General features: G+C 36.7%; 1 protein-coding gene across 7 annotated transcripts in view; it reads right to left on the bottom strand.

Annotated features, from left to right (window-relative positions):
• The window catches only part of tai (basic helix-loop-helix family member taiman), a 52,296-nt gene that overhangs the window by 34,887 nt on the left and 3,145 nt on the right, over window positions 1–14,264 (bottom strand). For 5 of the 7 annotated variants that reach the window (XM_028180838.2, XM_028180841.2, XM_028180840.2 and 2 more), the window contains exon 1: window positions 2,048–2,551. In XM_028180838.2, coding sequence (XP_028036639.2) covers window positions 2,048–2,220 — 173 coding nt within the window. In that variant the 5' untranslated portion in view covers window positions 2,221–2,551. Of the gene's footprint in view, window positions 1–2,047; window positions 2,552–7,461; window positions 7,583–14,264 lie in introns of those variants that run through there. The other 2 variants (XM_089727030.1, XM_089727031.1) reach the window with 1 other exon arrangement.

Genomic DNA, 14,264 nt, shown 5'->3' with positions numbered 1-14,264 from the left:
GCGCACATAGAAATCGGCAATGCTAGAGGGACAATGGCTAGCATGGAAGCAGTCGTGCGTTCTAGTTTGAGGGGTGGAGGAACTGTGATTCTCAGTACTATTGAAAATTCGATTTCATGTCAAGGTGACATTTACGTTGTGATACCTATCATGGGCTCCAGTGACCACTTAACATCAGGGGGTCAGCTCGTTCACCCGTAACACCCGCACACCGTAATATCGACGCAATAAAATAATAATAAATCAACAACAAAATATAGGCTTCTTTACTAGGCACTACTAAGGAATCTGTTCAAATACAAGCCATAAGGCGCTGTTAGACGACTTTGAAGTATTTTCAATTTTTAAATTTATTTATGAAATCCATTTTCGAATAGATATCCAGTGAATCACGCAGGACATCTCTGTATCGGTGTCACTGAATTTTTTAAAACATCCGATAATACCTGGATAGATTATAAACAGGAACTGTTATTACGTCTGTATTATTATCAACGGGACATTTAATCTATATGTATAAAAATGAATTGCTGTTCGTTAGTCTCGCTAAAACTCGAGAACGGCTGGACCGATTTGGCTAATTTTGGTCTTGAATTATTTGTAGAAGTCCAGAGAAGGTTTAAAAAGATAAATATGAAAATGCTCGAAATTAAATAAAAATAACAATTTTGTTTTTCCTTTCATGCGTCCCCCGTCGGACGATTCCTTTTGTTTGTTTTAAGTTTATTTGATACAAAAGTTTAGGTCTTTTATTTATCGATTGAGGCACTACGAAGTCTGCCGGGTCAACTAGTTTATAATAAAAACCTTTAAAATAGTTTGTTTATAATCTGCGCGGCCTTGTAAAATTTAAGAACAACACTAGTTACGGTTCAGAGTATTATTAGTATTATGTAGGAACCTATCGGACTCATAGCCCACCAGGTCTCGCAACGTGAATACCGGCATCGACTCTGAAACATGAAGTCGAAGTCTTAATTGTACTGTAATAAAAACTATTCAAACTCCTTCAACCGGATCGCAGACTAGGTACTTCGTAACCGTAGTAGACAAAATACAAATACATACTTACAATTTACTGGTGGTAGGACCTCTTGTGAGTCCGCACGGGTAGGTACCACCACCCTGCCTATTTCTGCCGTGAAGCAGTGATGCGTTTCGGTTTGAAGGGTGGGGCAGCCGTTGTAACTATAATTGAGACCTTAGAACTTATATCTCAAGATGGGTGGCGCATTTACGTTGTAGATGTATATGGGCTCTAGTAACCACTTAACACCAGGTGGGCTGTGAGCTCGTCCACTCATCTAAGCAATAAAAAAAAAAAATAATAATAAAAAAAAAAAAAAAACAGGATATTTATTAATCTCTCAACGTATACCTAGATCGTTGGTGAATGCGTTAGATACGTTAATACTTATAAAAATTGGTATCTGCCTAAGAATTTGTACGGAATAGTACAAGGACTAAGAAATTAATAATATACAAAGTAGGTACCGGATCTCTTGACTAAGCTCTTAGTAAGCTTCTAAGAGATTGGCCAAGTTAATTTGTTTTGACAATTGCTATCCAGCATACATGGTTTTTATATATAACTTTGTATGTAAATTATATTATTACGAAGTTGTAATGCAAATAACTCCATTGCATTAATATATAACACTCATACTTGAAGGTATCTATACTTTCTTTTGTCGCTGCAATATCTGAACAGCAATGTGTGCGTCAGATATTGCGAAAAGTAAAAACAAGTTTTCCTCAATGAAGCAGCACTTTAAATCTGGTCATTTTTTGTACCGTAAGCATATATACGATGTATGTATGTAGATGGTTTTATAAATAGTGTCCAAAACTTTTAATATTATTATACTTTTAGTAATTAAGCTAGCCTTCTAATTACTTCAGGATTTTATAAGTTTCATTATTTTTGTGGCGGAATAACAAGTTTTATTATTTTACATAGCTATATAATTTAATAATAACGCAACCGATTTACTTTTAATTTTGTGATAGTGGCCACGTTTTCTGCACACAAAAAATACAAAATTACCTTGAATGGTCATTAACAACAACATCAACATCGAAGAAGATGTCAACTAATTCGCCAATGTCCGATTCTGGTGTTAGCGACGGTGGCAACGATATCGAAGGAGTTGCGGCGCCATTCACAGAGTGAACACCGCAGTTGAAAAGCATGGGCTCGGATTGAACCACGGGCAGCATGTTTATAGCACAATCCAATGTTCAAAAGCACTGTTCTTGAAATCAATGTCACAAAATAACTCAAAACAACACACTTCATATACACATCGAAACGTACACTGCATTGCGCCACAATTGCCGCGACGTATTTTTATGATAGAGATTATACCTACTAGACAGAAACACTTTCAAAATAAAAATTCTTAAACACTGAGCTGTTTTGATTTATTCTCCGTTAACGTGTGATGTATCTGAAGCGCTACATGCAATAACTTCATTACGTAGTGATAGTGCAATTTCCTATCGATATCCAAGCGAAACGTTCGCTACGAAACGACGATGAAAGTCAACTGAAAGACGAGACGCAGATATACATACATCCTTTTCGTTCGCGGCTTTACGAATTATCAACACGACGAACGGCGGGCTGCGCGGCGCGGCGCTACGTATAACTTCGACGGAGACGATGATGACGGCAGCTGCTGTAGCATGGCGGGCGACGGCGCGGCGCGGTGGAGGCGGCGAGTGGGAAAAGCCGGACCGCGGGACTGACAGAATAGTATTGCTCGTACACTCACACCCACATCATTTTCGATTCACCCTACTCTGCGATCTCGCTCACTAAAACCGATACGATTTTTTTTCGCCAAACAGGACCCGAAATTCTACGACTTACTTAATGCGAGCGTTAGAATTTCGTTTCGATTTAAATAACTTTGCTGGAGATTTATATAATAATGGAACAAGCTGAGGTTTACGCTATAATGTTTTTGTAAATTCAATACATTAGCAAAAAAATTGTAACCATGTCATTTAGCACTCTTGTATATAAAAAAAATTACAATATATATTTTAAGAAATTAATGTTTAATTAATTAAAATTTAATTAATTAATTAAAATTTAATTAATAATTAAAATTAAATTAATTAATTAAAATTTAATTAATTAAACATTAATTTATATTTAAATATAGATTCGTATATTTGTCATTCTCTTCTATTTAATAGAATTTTAAAGATAGTGTTACTTAGGTTTTTTTGTTCTTTTTATTAAGCTTTTCACTATATTAAATTTGGTACCATACTTATTTGTTAGCATTTTATTTTAAAATAATAATTATGGGTTTTTGCGCTATTTTTATTAATGAAACAATTTAAAACGCTTGGAATGCTGTCAGACAAGTTATACGCGCATAAAGTTCCAAGCGTCGCGAACGGTGATGGATATCTAAGCAATCAAGTCACCGGAAGTGGTGGTGTCAGACAGACCGATCCCCGCGCAGTTCGCACAAGACGACCTATTAACTGATAACTGAAGCGTGGTAAAAATATTTTCGAGAATAAATCTGCTATTATCCAACTACTGTAAGACATTATAAAAGCTTATCGAAATTTTGGGTTTGATATAGGTTATAACAGCATACTGGTCATCTTTTTAGACGCTTTTTGTTAGCTTCACTTGTTTGTATGTATGTTTGTAACTGACTCCTTTAGACGCGATTTTGACCCACTTTAAACGGCCAGATTTCATTCAAACTTTGTAGATTTATCGAGGACTGATGACAATACACTAATTTGATAAGATTATTTAGTTGAATTTTATATAAATCGTGTTTTTTGTTTTTTTTAACTATTATTTATTAGTATTATTATACATTATTTCAGTTCAACAGTAATTATAATTGTTTTTTAAAGGAATAAAAAAACTACATAAATATTATACCTAGTACCTAACAGAAATAACGTCACGATTACTAACGCGTAAAACTATTGCGAAATAATTTACAATCATTATTTGAATGTAGGTCAATAAAAATAAATTAACGAGAATAAATTATGTCAACCACCACTTTTTACCTCAAACAGTAACCAATATAAATGTTGTTTGGGACATTTTATTCTTCATGTGAAACAATTTACACAGAACTGTGCATCATTCACAAATGAATCATTTTAGTAGGTCAGTGTCAGGCCGATACACAGCGACGCGGCGATGGTTACGAGTTTAACGTGTATTTTCGTTCTATTTAATATAAGAATTATTAGATGATTAATTGCAAGAGCCACGTAAAGGTTGGGCACAAGTTGGTGTGACGTAGGCTCAGAGCAGGGTAGCGGTCTAACGAAGATATTAAAGGAGGGGAATTCGAACGAAGTGTGCGCCACAAGTCGCGACGGCCGTGTACCACGTCATTGCCGTGACCCACTGACATAGATCCGCGGGGCCGCCTGCACCGATATCTGCACGCGCCGCGCTCTTCCTCTATATCGCCTCTTTACAACCTACGTACTAACTCACCTGTTTTGCATATTTAAAAACCATCCCTTTTTGGGATCGATAACTTTTTGAATACATTTAAACTACTTCTTATTTGTCGATTATTCAATGTTATTTTTCATACAATTAAACAACGATTGCACGATGTTAAAAGTAAAGTAAAAAGATAAACAAAACGTATATTTTTTTAAATTTATATAACTATTTTTATTTAACAGTTATTATGACAAACTTTGAACTGAGTATTATCTATATATATAAAAATTAATTGCTGTTCGTTAGTCTCGCTAAAACTCGAGAACGGCTGGACCGATTTGGCAATTGTGGTCTTGAATTATTTGTGGAAGTCCAGAGAAGGTTTGAAAGGTAAATAAATATGAAAATGCTCGGAATTAAATAAAAATAACAATTTTGTTTTCCTTTTGATGTGTCCTCCGTCGGACGGATTCCTTTTGTTTGTTTTAAGTTTATTTTATACAAAAGTTTAGGTCTTTTATGTATCGATTGAGACACTACGAAGTCTGCCGGGTCAGCTAGTAACCAATAAATATAATTCAATCAAGTATTTAATTACATTTTAGGTATGTTTATTGAATTGCAAAAACACGAATCTATATTATTGATTGAATTATGCATATGACCTTGTTATCTAAATTCTGCACTTGACACAAATACTGTTCCATTTCACTTTCATGTCTGCTCTATGTGTTACAGTTCAGTTCGCACAGTCTATCGTGGCTATAGAACGTGCAGACAATTCACCATTCATGTTGTTTTATATAATATTTTAATTTAATTTACATACGCCTTTTAATTATAACGTTTAAGTTTTTACTAAAATAGAAATACTAACCAGTAAGGGAGATATGTTTTTTTTTAATTATACCTTGCCTTATTTTTTCCTTTCTCTATTAATAACACTTTATAGGATCCAGCTTTTTATGTAGGCGCTACATTGATACATAAATGAGTATTTTTTTGGAACTTTATGTTTTAAATATTTTTGTACTAAGTTCAATTCGGAATATTATTCTTATGTTCATAATAAAACTAAATTCGACTGTGCGCTAGGCTTGTCCCTGAAAGAATTACTGTGTTCTACTTATTTCACGAATATGAAATTTGTATATTTTTATTGTCTTTGTGGGCTCACAATCATGGTCAAACCACTCATGGTTACCGTAACGCATGAACGTCAGCAAAGACAGAGACAGAGCAAAGTCGCTGCCTACCGCTATCTACGTAACTCCCTATTACTACTGCTATCTACCTATCTCCCTATTACTACCGCTATCTACCTATCTCCCAATTACTACCGCTATTCACCAATTGATACAGCGTATGTACTTAATTCAACTAGCCGCTAACCGTTGAATACGTTGTATCGTTGGTTTAATTAAACATGAAGAATATAAAGATGTCTGCACAAATATTGTGCTTCACTTATTCAAACAATTTCACGCTCGACAAACTTAAATGGAGCTCATATTTACAAGGAGCGATGAAGTATAACCTCGTGGGAGCTTAACTAATATGATCAAATGAAACAACTAATGAGAATATAAATGGCGTAATATATTGGATAGGGACACAAGCGCAGGGGCCACGCTGTACTGATAATTACCACAAACAAATCAAGGGTCGTTTAGCAATTAAATATCGGTGAAAACATATATGTATTATTATTATATTATAGTTGAAGTTAAACTATATCTGTATATGAATACTTCTAGTGTAAGTAGAGTAAAAACTGATTATTTTGTGAAATAATAAAATGACATATTCACAATATCACATATTTAAAAGAGATGAAATTATTTTGCTCTGTATACCATTTTTTTTTGTAATTGCATATAATAATACTGTATAATATGATCATAATTGAATAGGTACATTCCGCGATTGTACGTGTGAAATAGAAATAAAACGCTATTATCACAAAAATATGTAATATTATCCGCAAAGAATCCCCGCAAATGCTTTAGCGTCACGTGGGCGGGCAGATCGATTCGACGGACAGAAAGCGCGACGCATGCGCGGACAGGGCCCGTCACATATCGACCGCCAACTTTAACCGGACGCTTTTGGGGCAGGTTAGGCCTATGCTCCGGGGTCAAGGTCACGTTCCTGGCCGTTGAAATATTGTTATATCTTTATGGACAACCGATTCGTTTCACTTTCACTGTCAGTTTATAGGTCGCTCTAGGTGCTTCGTGTAAGCTTTCAGGGAATTCTTCGTAATTAAGTATCGGTTTTACTTGCAATAATATCTTTTTGTTTGTTGTTTATTATTATTATCTATTATTCTCAGGTATTAATTTATTATTTAGGACAAATACCAAGAATATGTTTTATTCAGCAGTCACGTGGAAAACAAGAGGTACGCACTGTTTTAATTAAAATTAATATGTACCTGGTTAATTCTAATTAATAACCTACGTTTTCAGGTAATCTAATAATTTATGTATGTAAGCGAAATATTAAATGTTGTAATACGATAAACGGCAGACGAGAGATTGAATTAGTCTGTTTACTAAAAATCATTACTCTCCCATAAAATTGATCGAACAAGCGAAGTACAAGGTACGAGGAGTCTTCTGGGTCGTCATGGAGACCGCCTGCCGCTGGTGCCGCCAGAGCGTCGCCGTCGTATCGTAAGCAAGCTTATCAAATACTTTATATAATTACATTCCTTGCTTTACAACAAATTTATTGATACGAGCTCAAAAAAGGGAAAACGTTTTCTTTTCTACGCAGTATCGAATGTCATCTTATTAGATTCGTCTGAATTTTCTCAATACACACTAATACCTAACAAATTTCAGTGTAAACTTTAATATTTTTTATACCGCACCATGAACGTAAAATTAATTTAACCACCCTTATATCCAGATGACAATCCACAAAGAGATTATAACTAAGTCATTGTTGCAAGAGTACCTGTGCGCGTTCGTAATACCTCTCGAAAACATATTAATACATACCTAGCATCTTCAATGCCGGGAACTGGCATAAATAGTTCATTTATTAAGCTGGCGCGATTAGGCGCCCTGTTATTCTTGTCCGTAGTTAGTTTTCAAACGTTATGTGATTATTGATAAATACCTGTAACAATAAAATATAATTTTCTTATTAAGTAAACGAATGTGTTTGGTAAAAGTTTAATGTTTCCTCAAATATTTCAATTCAACATTACGTTTCATGAAAAGATTGAAAGATGGCAATATAATAGGTTTTTTTTTCCTACCTAAGCTGATAGCCTTAGGGGCTATTTCAGCGTAACCGTGGCTAGTAGGTGAGCTCACGGGGCTCAAACCTGATGACGATGCTAACACGGACCCTAGCAAGAGCCGTGCTTCGCAGAATCTACCACCGGATCAGAAACGCGACCCACTGAGAAGATCCGGCGAGAAACTCAGTGGGCTGTGTCTAAAAGTTAATTTACTCGTCGAGCCCTTCGTCGCAAGCGACGGGTTCGACGAGAACGGTGACCGGTGCTTGAAGTACCTAAAAGCACCGTTAGTGGATCGGGAGGATCCGAGATGACGTGTTTTGGGCGACGTCGACTGCTTTCCATTCTGTCCGCAGGATCGGGAATGGAGTTACCGGCGGCCACGATGAGAGGATTCTCGTGTCGTGCCGCTTTATCGAAGTGTATAATAGGTAGTATAAAAAATGTATACGCCAAAACGTGTTCTAGACAAAGCCTTCAATGATATTTTATTGCTGTTTCTACTAGTCATACTATAACAAAAAAAGGTCCCAAGAAATCATTTGACTGTGACTAATAATTTAAATTTATATTTGACTAATATCCAGGATCGACCTGAGGCCGGGCCATTCGTTATTATTTGAATGAAGCATGCCACTGTTACTGCGAGGTCACAAGAGGCTTGCGGAAATTCGGGTCTTTATATGAACAAGGTTTATAATGAAAACCTTGTTTCATCCTTGGATAATTTAATGACAAATTTCGTACATAGAACTGAACCAGATAACCATTTTAGGAGTAGTTTCTACATAAATGTTCACTGTTGGTTTTCTTTTTATAGAAATGAGTCATTCATAGCATAACTTACCTATGTACACTATTGTATATTGAGTTACAATCATAGAAATCAAAAGAGATTTGCAAGTGTCCAATCTCAAACCTACAACCTAGAGATTGGGAGACGATCTTGACACCGTTTATTTATGAATAAACGTTTTAAAATAACCTCTTCATATAAAAATTTGCCTCTTTGCTGTTGATTTGTTGAACGAATTGCAGAACGATTAAATTGAAAGATTTCTTGGCCGGTAAAGTTTATCTGTTGTGCGTATCCTTCTATTATACTTATGTTATAATATCTTTATTGTTTCTAGTTACATTTAAGTTTAGGAAAGGCGGATTTTGAACTGCCCAGGGGCTTTTTCTGTTTCACCTAGACGAGTGGGTATCCGGGAGGGAAGATTTCGTTAACAAAGCATATACGTAAAAAAGCGTCTAAGCGCCAAACAATTTGATTGCTAATATCAGGAAAGTTATTGTTATACCATTAAACATGTTTGCATTCCATCTTCATCTACATTAAAGTTTAAGGGGCATTTACGTCATTCATCAACAGCCCACACATGTCCACTGCTGCACATAGTCTTTCGTCAAAGTTCGCCATAATTACTGCACTGCTCGTATCCAGCGGATTTACTATTATTATTTAATTACTATTATAATTATCTTATGATAAGCAGGAGTTGTCAGTAAATGTCAGTTAGTATAAAAAAAAGGAATCCATTAAAGTTCCAAACTGCGAAACTTCAAAAACCTTATCAAGAATTATGCACCGGAATATGTTGTCACTCGTCAAATATCATTGTCAAATATTTACAAAAGCTTAATTTTTGTCCCCTGCCTTTTTTATGTAGTTCCTTCAACCCATAATCAGTGTAAATAAAACTTGACGTTTCAACTGACGGTTTTGTATAGTGACGTCACCGTTCAAAATAAACTTATATGAATTCTATATTGCCTCTTTATTCCTACCAAACACTTTAAACGAAATTCTTATCTCTGAACTTTACTACCTCCGATTAAAATTAGTTCTGTAATAAAGCCTGCATTTAATTATATTCTTCTCTAAGCCTAATAGCGTATCAGTTAAGTATCCAATTCTTTCGTCTGTTCATCCACCAAAATGATAATGATAATAACTTGGAAAATTGCATTTTAAATTTATCTTGTTTCGTTGATTCATAAATTTTGATATGTTAATTTGACATCGTTTAGCTTTAGCAGAAAGAAGACAACACCATACGAGTATAGCCATGTTTCAATAAAATTTGCTGTTAGAAATTTAGTGAGATTTTTTTTTCATAATGCATAGTTCCTTTCCTGTACATAAACCATCGCTTTTTTGTCTATGATCGTTTCTGAAACTTAATTTTGGTATGACCAAAATCATTTCATATTTGATTTTGCATCGACTTTATTCTGCTAAGTTACTAAATTTTTTTTAATGAATTTTTTAAAATTGAAATAAGTATATTCCTTTTTTGAATTACCAGAAAATTATGTTCAAAACCACATAGATACTGGTGGTAGGACGTCTTGTGAGTCCACACGGGTATGTACCACCACCCTTCCTATTTCTGCCGTGAAGAAGTAATGCGTTTCGGTTTGAAGGGCGGGGCAGCCGTTGTACTGTTAAAAGTGACATCTTGCAACTCATGTCTCAAGGTGGGTGGCGGCATTTACGTCGTAGATGTTTATGGGCTCCGGTAACCAATTGGGCCGTGAGCTCGTCCACCCATCTAAGCAATAAAAAAAAAAAAAATCCAATTCTTAGTATCCTTATATGCTTTCTGTCGCGAAGCACTTATGGCGATATGATACAGTTTGAAGAGTGGAACAACATTTTCAAAATACATACTATGAACATGTTGTGGTAGGTCTTGAGTTCGTGTAACTATACTATTTCCATTTCTATATTTCCTCGATGACAGCTTCTGTGGAAACTTGAACGAGCGTCTTTTTTACATAATGTATACATTATTTAATAAAAATATGACGCTTACGCAGGTACAAGGTCATAGCAGAGTCGGAGAAACTGATAGGGATGGAGCTATCGATAAACGTAACACGATAACAGACGATATTGTTTTAAAAAGTGTAAGAAACTAAACTATTGCGGTATAATTTTGTACAAATTTATTAACTAATACTACATTTCATTTCAAGATGTAATTATATTATATTGATTCTTTATATATTTATTTTAATCAAAATCTGATGAATCGTCACTGTCACTCAATGAGCTCTCCCCAACATTTATTACAAGTTCCTGTACTTCTATATTATCGAATGCCACATGAATTTCCCAATCCGACGCTATAATGTTTTGGGTTTTTCTCACAAATTTATCCCAGTGTTCGGCGGTTACTTTCGCACATGCATTTTTTAATAAATCTAACATCTTGTTTGCCGTAACAGGGCGGTGAGTATTATTTCGAGCGGCGTGTCCTTTGATTTGTGCCCATATTAGTTCTATAGGATTGTATTGGCAATGATACAACGGAAGACGAAGAACCCAATGACTACATTCGGCAGCTATTTCGTCGGTAATACATCTTTTAGAAAGGCTTTTTTTCGATTTTAAAATATTCACTAATTGTACTTTTAATAAAGTATTATCCACGTTTTCGCCATGATGTTGGAGCCAGTCAATTATCTCTTGTTTTTATTGGCCTGCGTCGGCATTTTATCAATTTGTCTGGAGTGATATGTAGCATTGTCCATAATAATTATCGACGGTTCTTCTCTGCTTTAAAGTAATTATGAACCTTGATCACCAGTTCTCTCGCCTGTCTTTTCAGAACAGATCCTTTAGGCATTTTGATATTTGACAGTTGGGCTGCAATCAACACGGAGGAACACAAAATACATAACGTAACGTATGGATAATGTGAAAAAACTCAGCAAACAATAGTGACTATATCTACCACGACCGACTTGTTGCGAGTGAGAGATTAAAATAAACACAAAATGGCGGTGGGCCATTGAGAGTTCCTAGCTTCAAAAAATATATTTGAATGTTTTTGTTGTATTTGTCTTTGTTCAAAACATAATAAATATATGCGATCGATATCATTACTTATTTGGTCACAACACTACAACTATCAAATTAGAACTGTCATATCGAGAATATAAAGAAATGGAAATAGTATAGTAAAAAATAAATTTAAAATCACTATGAATACCACTGGCTAATGAGATATTCTCGTCAGTAAAAAATTTATATGATGATAGTATTGATTATCACCAAATATAAAAAAAACATTAGTATTTAAAGTAGTGGACATCAAAAATCTTCCTGTTTATTGGACGGCTAATAAGAAAGCATGGATCACTGTTATGGGGTTCAATGAATAGTTTCATAACTTCTTTGTCCCAGATGTTAAAACATATTTAAGTAGAAAAGGATTGCCTTTTGACGCGGCTACGTTAATACGAAAGAATTAAACTACCGTATTACAGCCCCTAGACAATTTTCTTATTTCGGGCCAAAGGCTGCTGACTCTTATAAATGCTTGGAAAAATTTTACAACCTTAGATTGCGTTAAACATGTTGGATTGTTATACACTCAGATTGAACAATATTGGTTGATGACGAACTAAATGAAGATGATTTAGTTAATATGATAAATTATTCCCGACAATCCAAGTAAAGGCAATGATTCTGATGAAGAACAATCTGAACCAGTTACGTTCACAGCGAAGCATGGGAATAAATTTGGGAAGAAAACTATTTTCTACAACGTGACACGAGTTTTAAACGAGCTCTTCATTTCCAGCGAGATATCAACAAATGCTTAAATCAATATAAGGAGGTTTATAAAGATTTATCGAAAAACTCTACGCAACCGTTAATTACAGATTTTATTACGAAGTCCCCTCAATCTGAGATCTAAGCGAATTCGTAAACTGTTGAACCAGGATCGTACCAGGAATGCTCAAGTGATGAAAGTGATATCATACCAATCAGGGTTAGAAATTTTTTACAAGGATTAGAAAACATATTTGAAATGGAAAAAAGCCTAATGGTCCCTGAAAGTAACAGGGAATAGCATAGTTTCTTGAAAATTGAGTTGGTTTATTTTTGTTCCTAATTAATAATTAATTCAATGGGTAGATTTTTGAAGATTCACTTTTGTTTTACTTAAATAAATGACTGAATTGAGTACATATTGGGATTTATTTCGTTTTACAAGGTTCTGCATAGAAAAATCGGAGATTTTATTTTATGCAGTCCGAAACCTATTTTCAGTGTAAATCGAGAGATACGTGTACTTAATTTACCCAGTCGATGATTTTGTTTAATAAAAACAAAATTGAAAAATTGAATATAGTAGAAATTGTAATTAGAAAAACATGGCAAGCAAAATGGCAGGGTTCGAAAGGGGTTGTTGTTTCACGGGACCGGGAGATCGCTGAGCCCGGAGCCCACCTGGTGATCGACCTTGAATTGGACGGTCATTGGAGCTTCGGCGCTCATTTAGACAATTTGGGCCCCCGATTGATGGCGACAGTCGGCTCGTTGACCCAACTTTTGCCGAACGTCGGGGATCCGACAGGACGACGTGCCGCCTCTACGAGGGGGTGGGGCTGTGGAAGGCTGAGACTGCGCCGCACGCTACCGTCACTCTAGCGCGCTGGCACCAGGAGGACGGGACGACGCGTCGGCGGCTGCGGACTGCGATGCGGTCCGCATTTTCGTCGTCGCTGTCGTCGCCGAACATACTGTGGAAGAGCAACCCGGTCGGCGGTGTATCGCGTTCCGACCCGGCAGGCTGGTTCTGGCCCAGCGGGGTATCCCGGAACACCAGCGGCATCGCCCGGGCGGCCTGAAGGGCCGCCGTACCGCGGAGACTGACGTCGTTGGTCGTCGACTATCGCCTCGACGACCCGTCGGTCGGGCGTCCTCGGGGTGGCGCCGCGTGTCTGGTTGTAGTGTTGACCGCGGGAACCCCCCTACTCTGACCGGGTTTTGACCCTGGACGGAGATCGGACGCCGGGTGTAAGAGTGCAGGGGAGTCGTTTAGTGGGTGGGCCCTAAATTCCTTGGGCCCGCGGTCTGCTCTCAACACCTGCAGATCGTAGAGTCTCACATACCCCGCGCGCCCCCTAGGCGCGGGGACCTCGTAGGAGGTTCGGCCCTCGGCCCGGAAAAAAAAAAAAAAAAAAAAAAAAAAAAGGTGCTAATCGGTAATGGGTGTTTTGGTTGGTATCTGCACCGCGTTGAGCAGAGGGAACCAACGATGAATGCCACCACTGTGGCTGGAATGATATCAAGGCCGCGCACACGCTGACGTACTGCCCCGCGTGGCTGCGGCAGCGCCCTGCTCTTCACGAGCAAATACCGTCGACGTAGAGTCGTCGAATATCGCCTCGACGACTTTGCCGGTCGGGTATCCTTTAGATAAGCTGCGAGTCTGGTAGTCGTGTTGACCATAGAAGCCCTCTACCTTGACAGGGTTCTGTCTCGGATGTCGGGGAGTCGTTGGTGAGTGGGCCTTTAACATCTTCAAAGTCGAAAAAAAAAGATCTTCGAAACTCTACACTTAGCAGTGAAAGCTTAAAAAATAAAGTCACTCGACCATTGATTAATAATTAAAAATAAAATGGAATGAAAATAATTTTGCTGAAATTTCAATTGGATGTACCTGAAATTATATGCTTAAAAATAAATTAAAAGAGTTTTTCAAAGTTGTTTACAAATGAAGAGTTCCGAAGTTAGTACAAAAAAACAGC

The sequence above is a fragment of the Bombyx mandarina genome, chromosome 04, assembly GCF_030267445.1.
Source record: "Bombyx mandarina strain Sakado chromosome 04, ASM3026744v2".
Taxonomy (NCBI): domain Eukaryota; kingdom Metazoa; phylum Arthropoda; class Insecta; order Lepidoptera; family Bombycidae; genus Bombyx; species Bombyx mandarina.
Note: the sequence above shows the minus strand (reverse complement) of the source record. Positions and strands in the feature narration are given on the sequence as shown.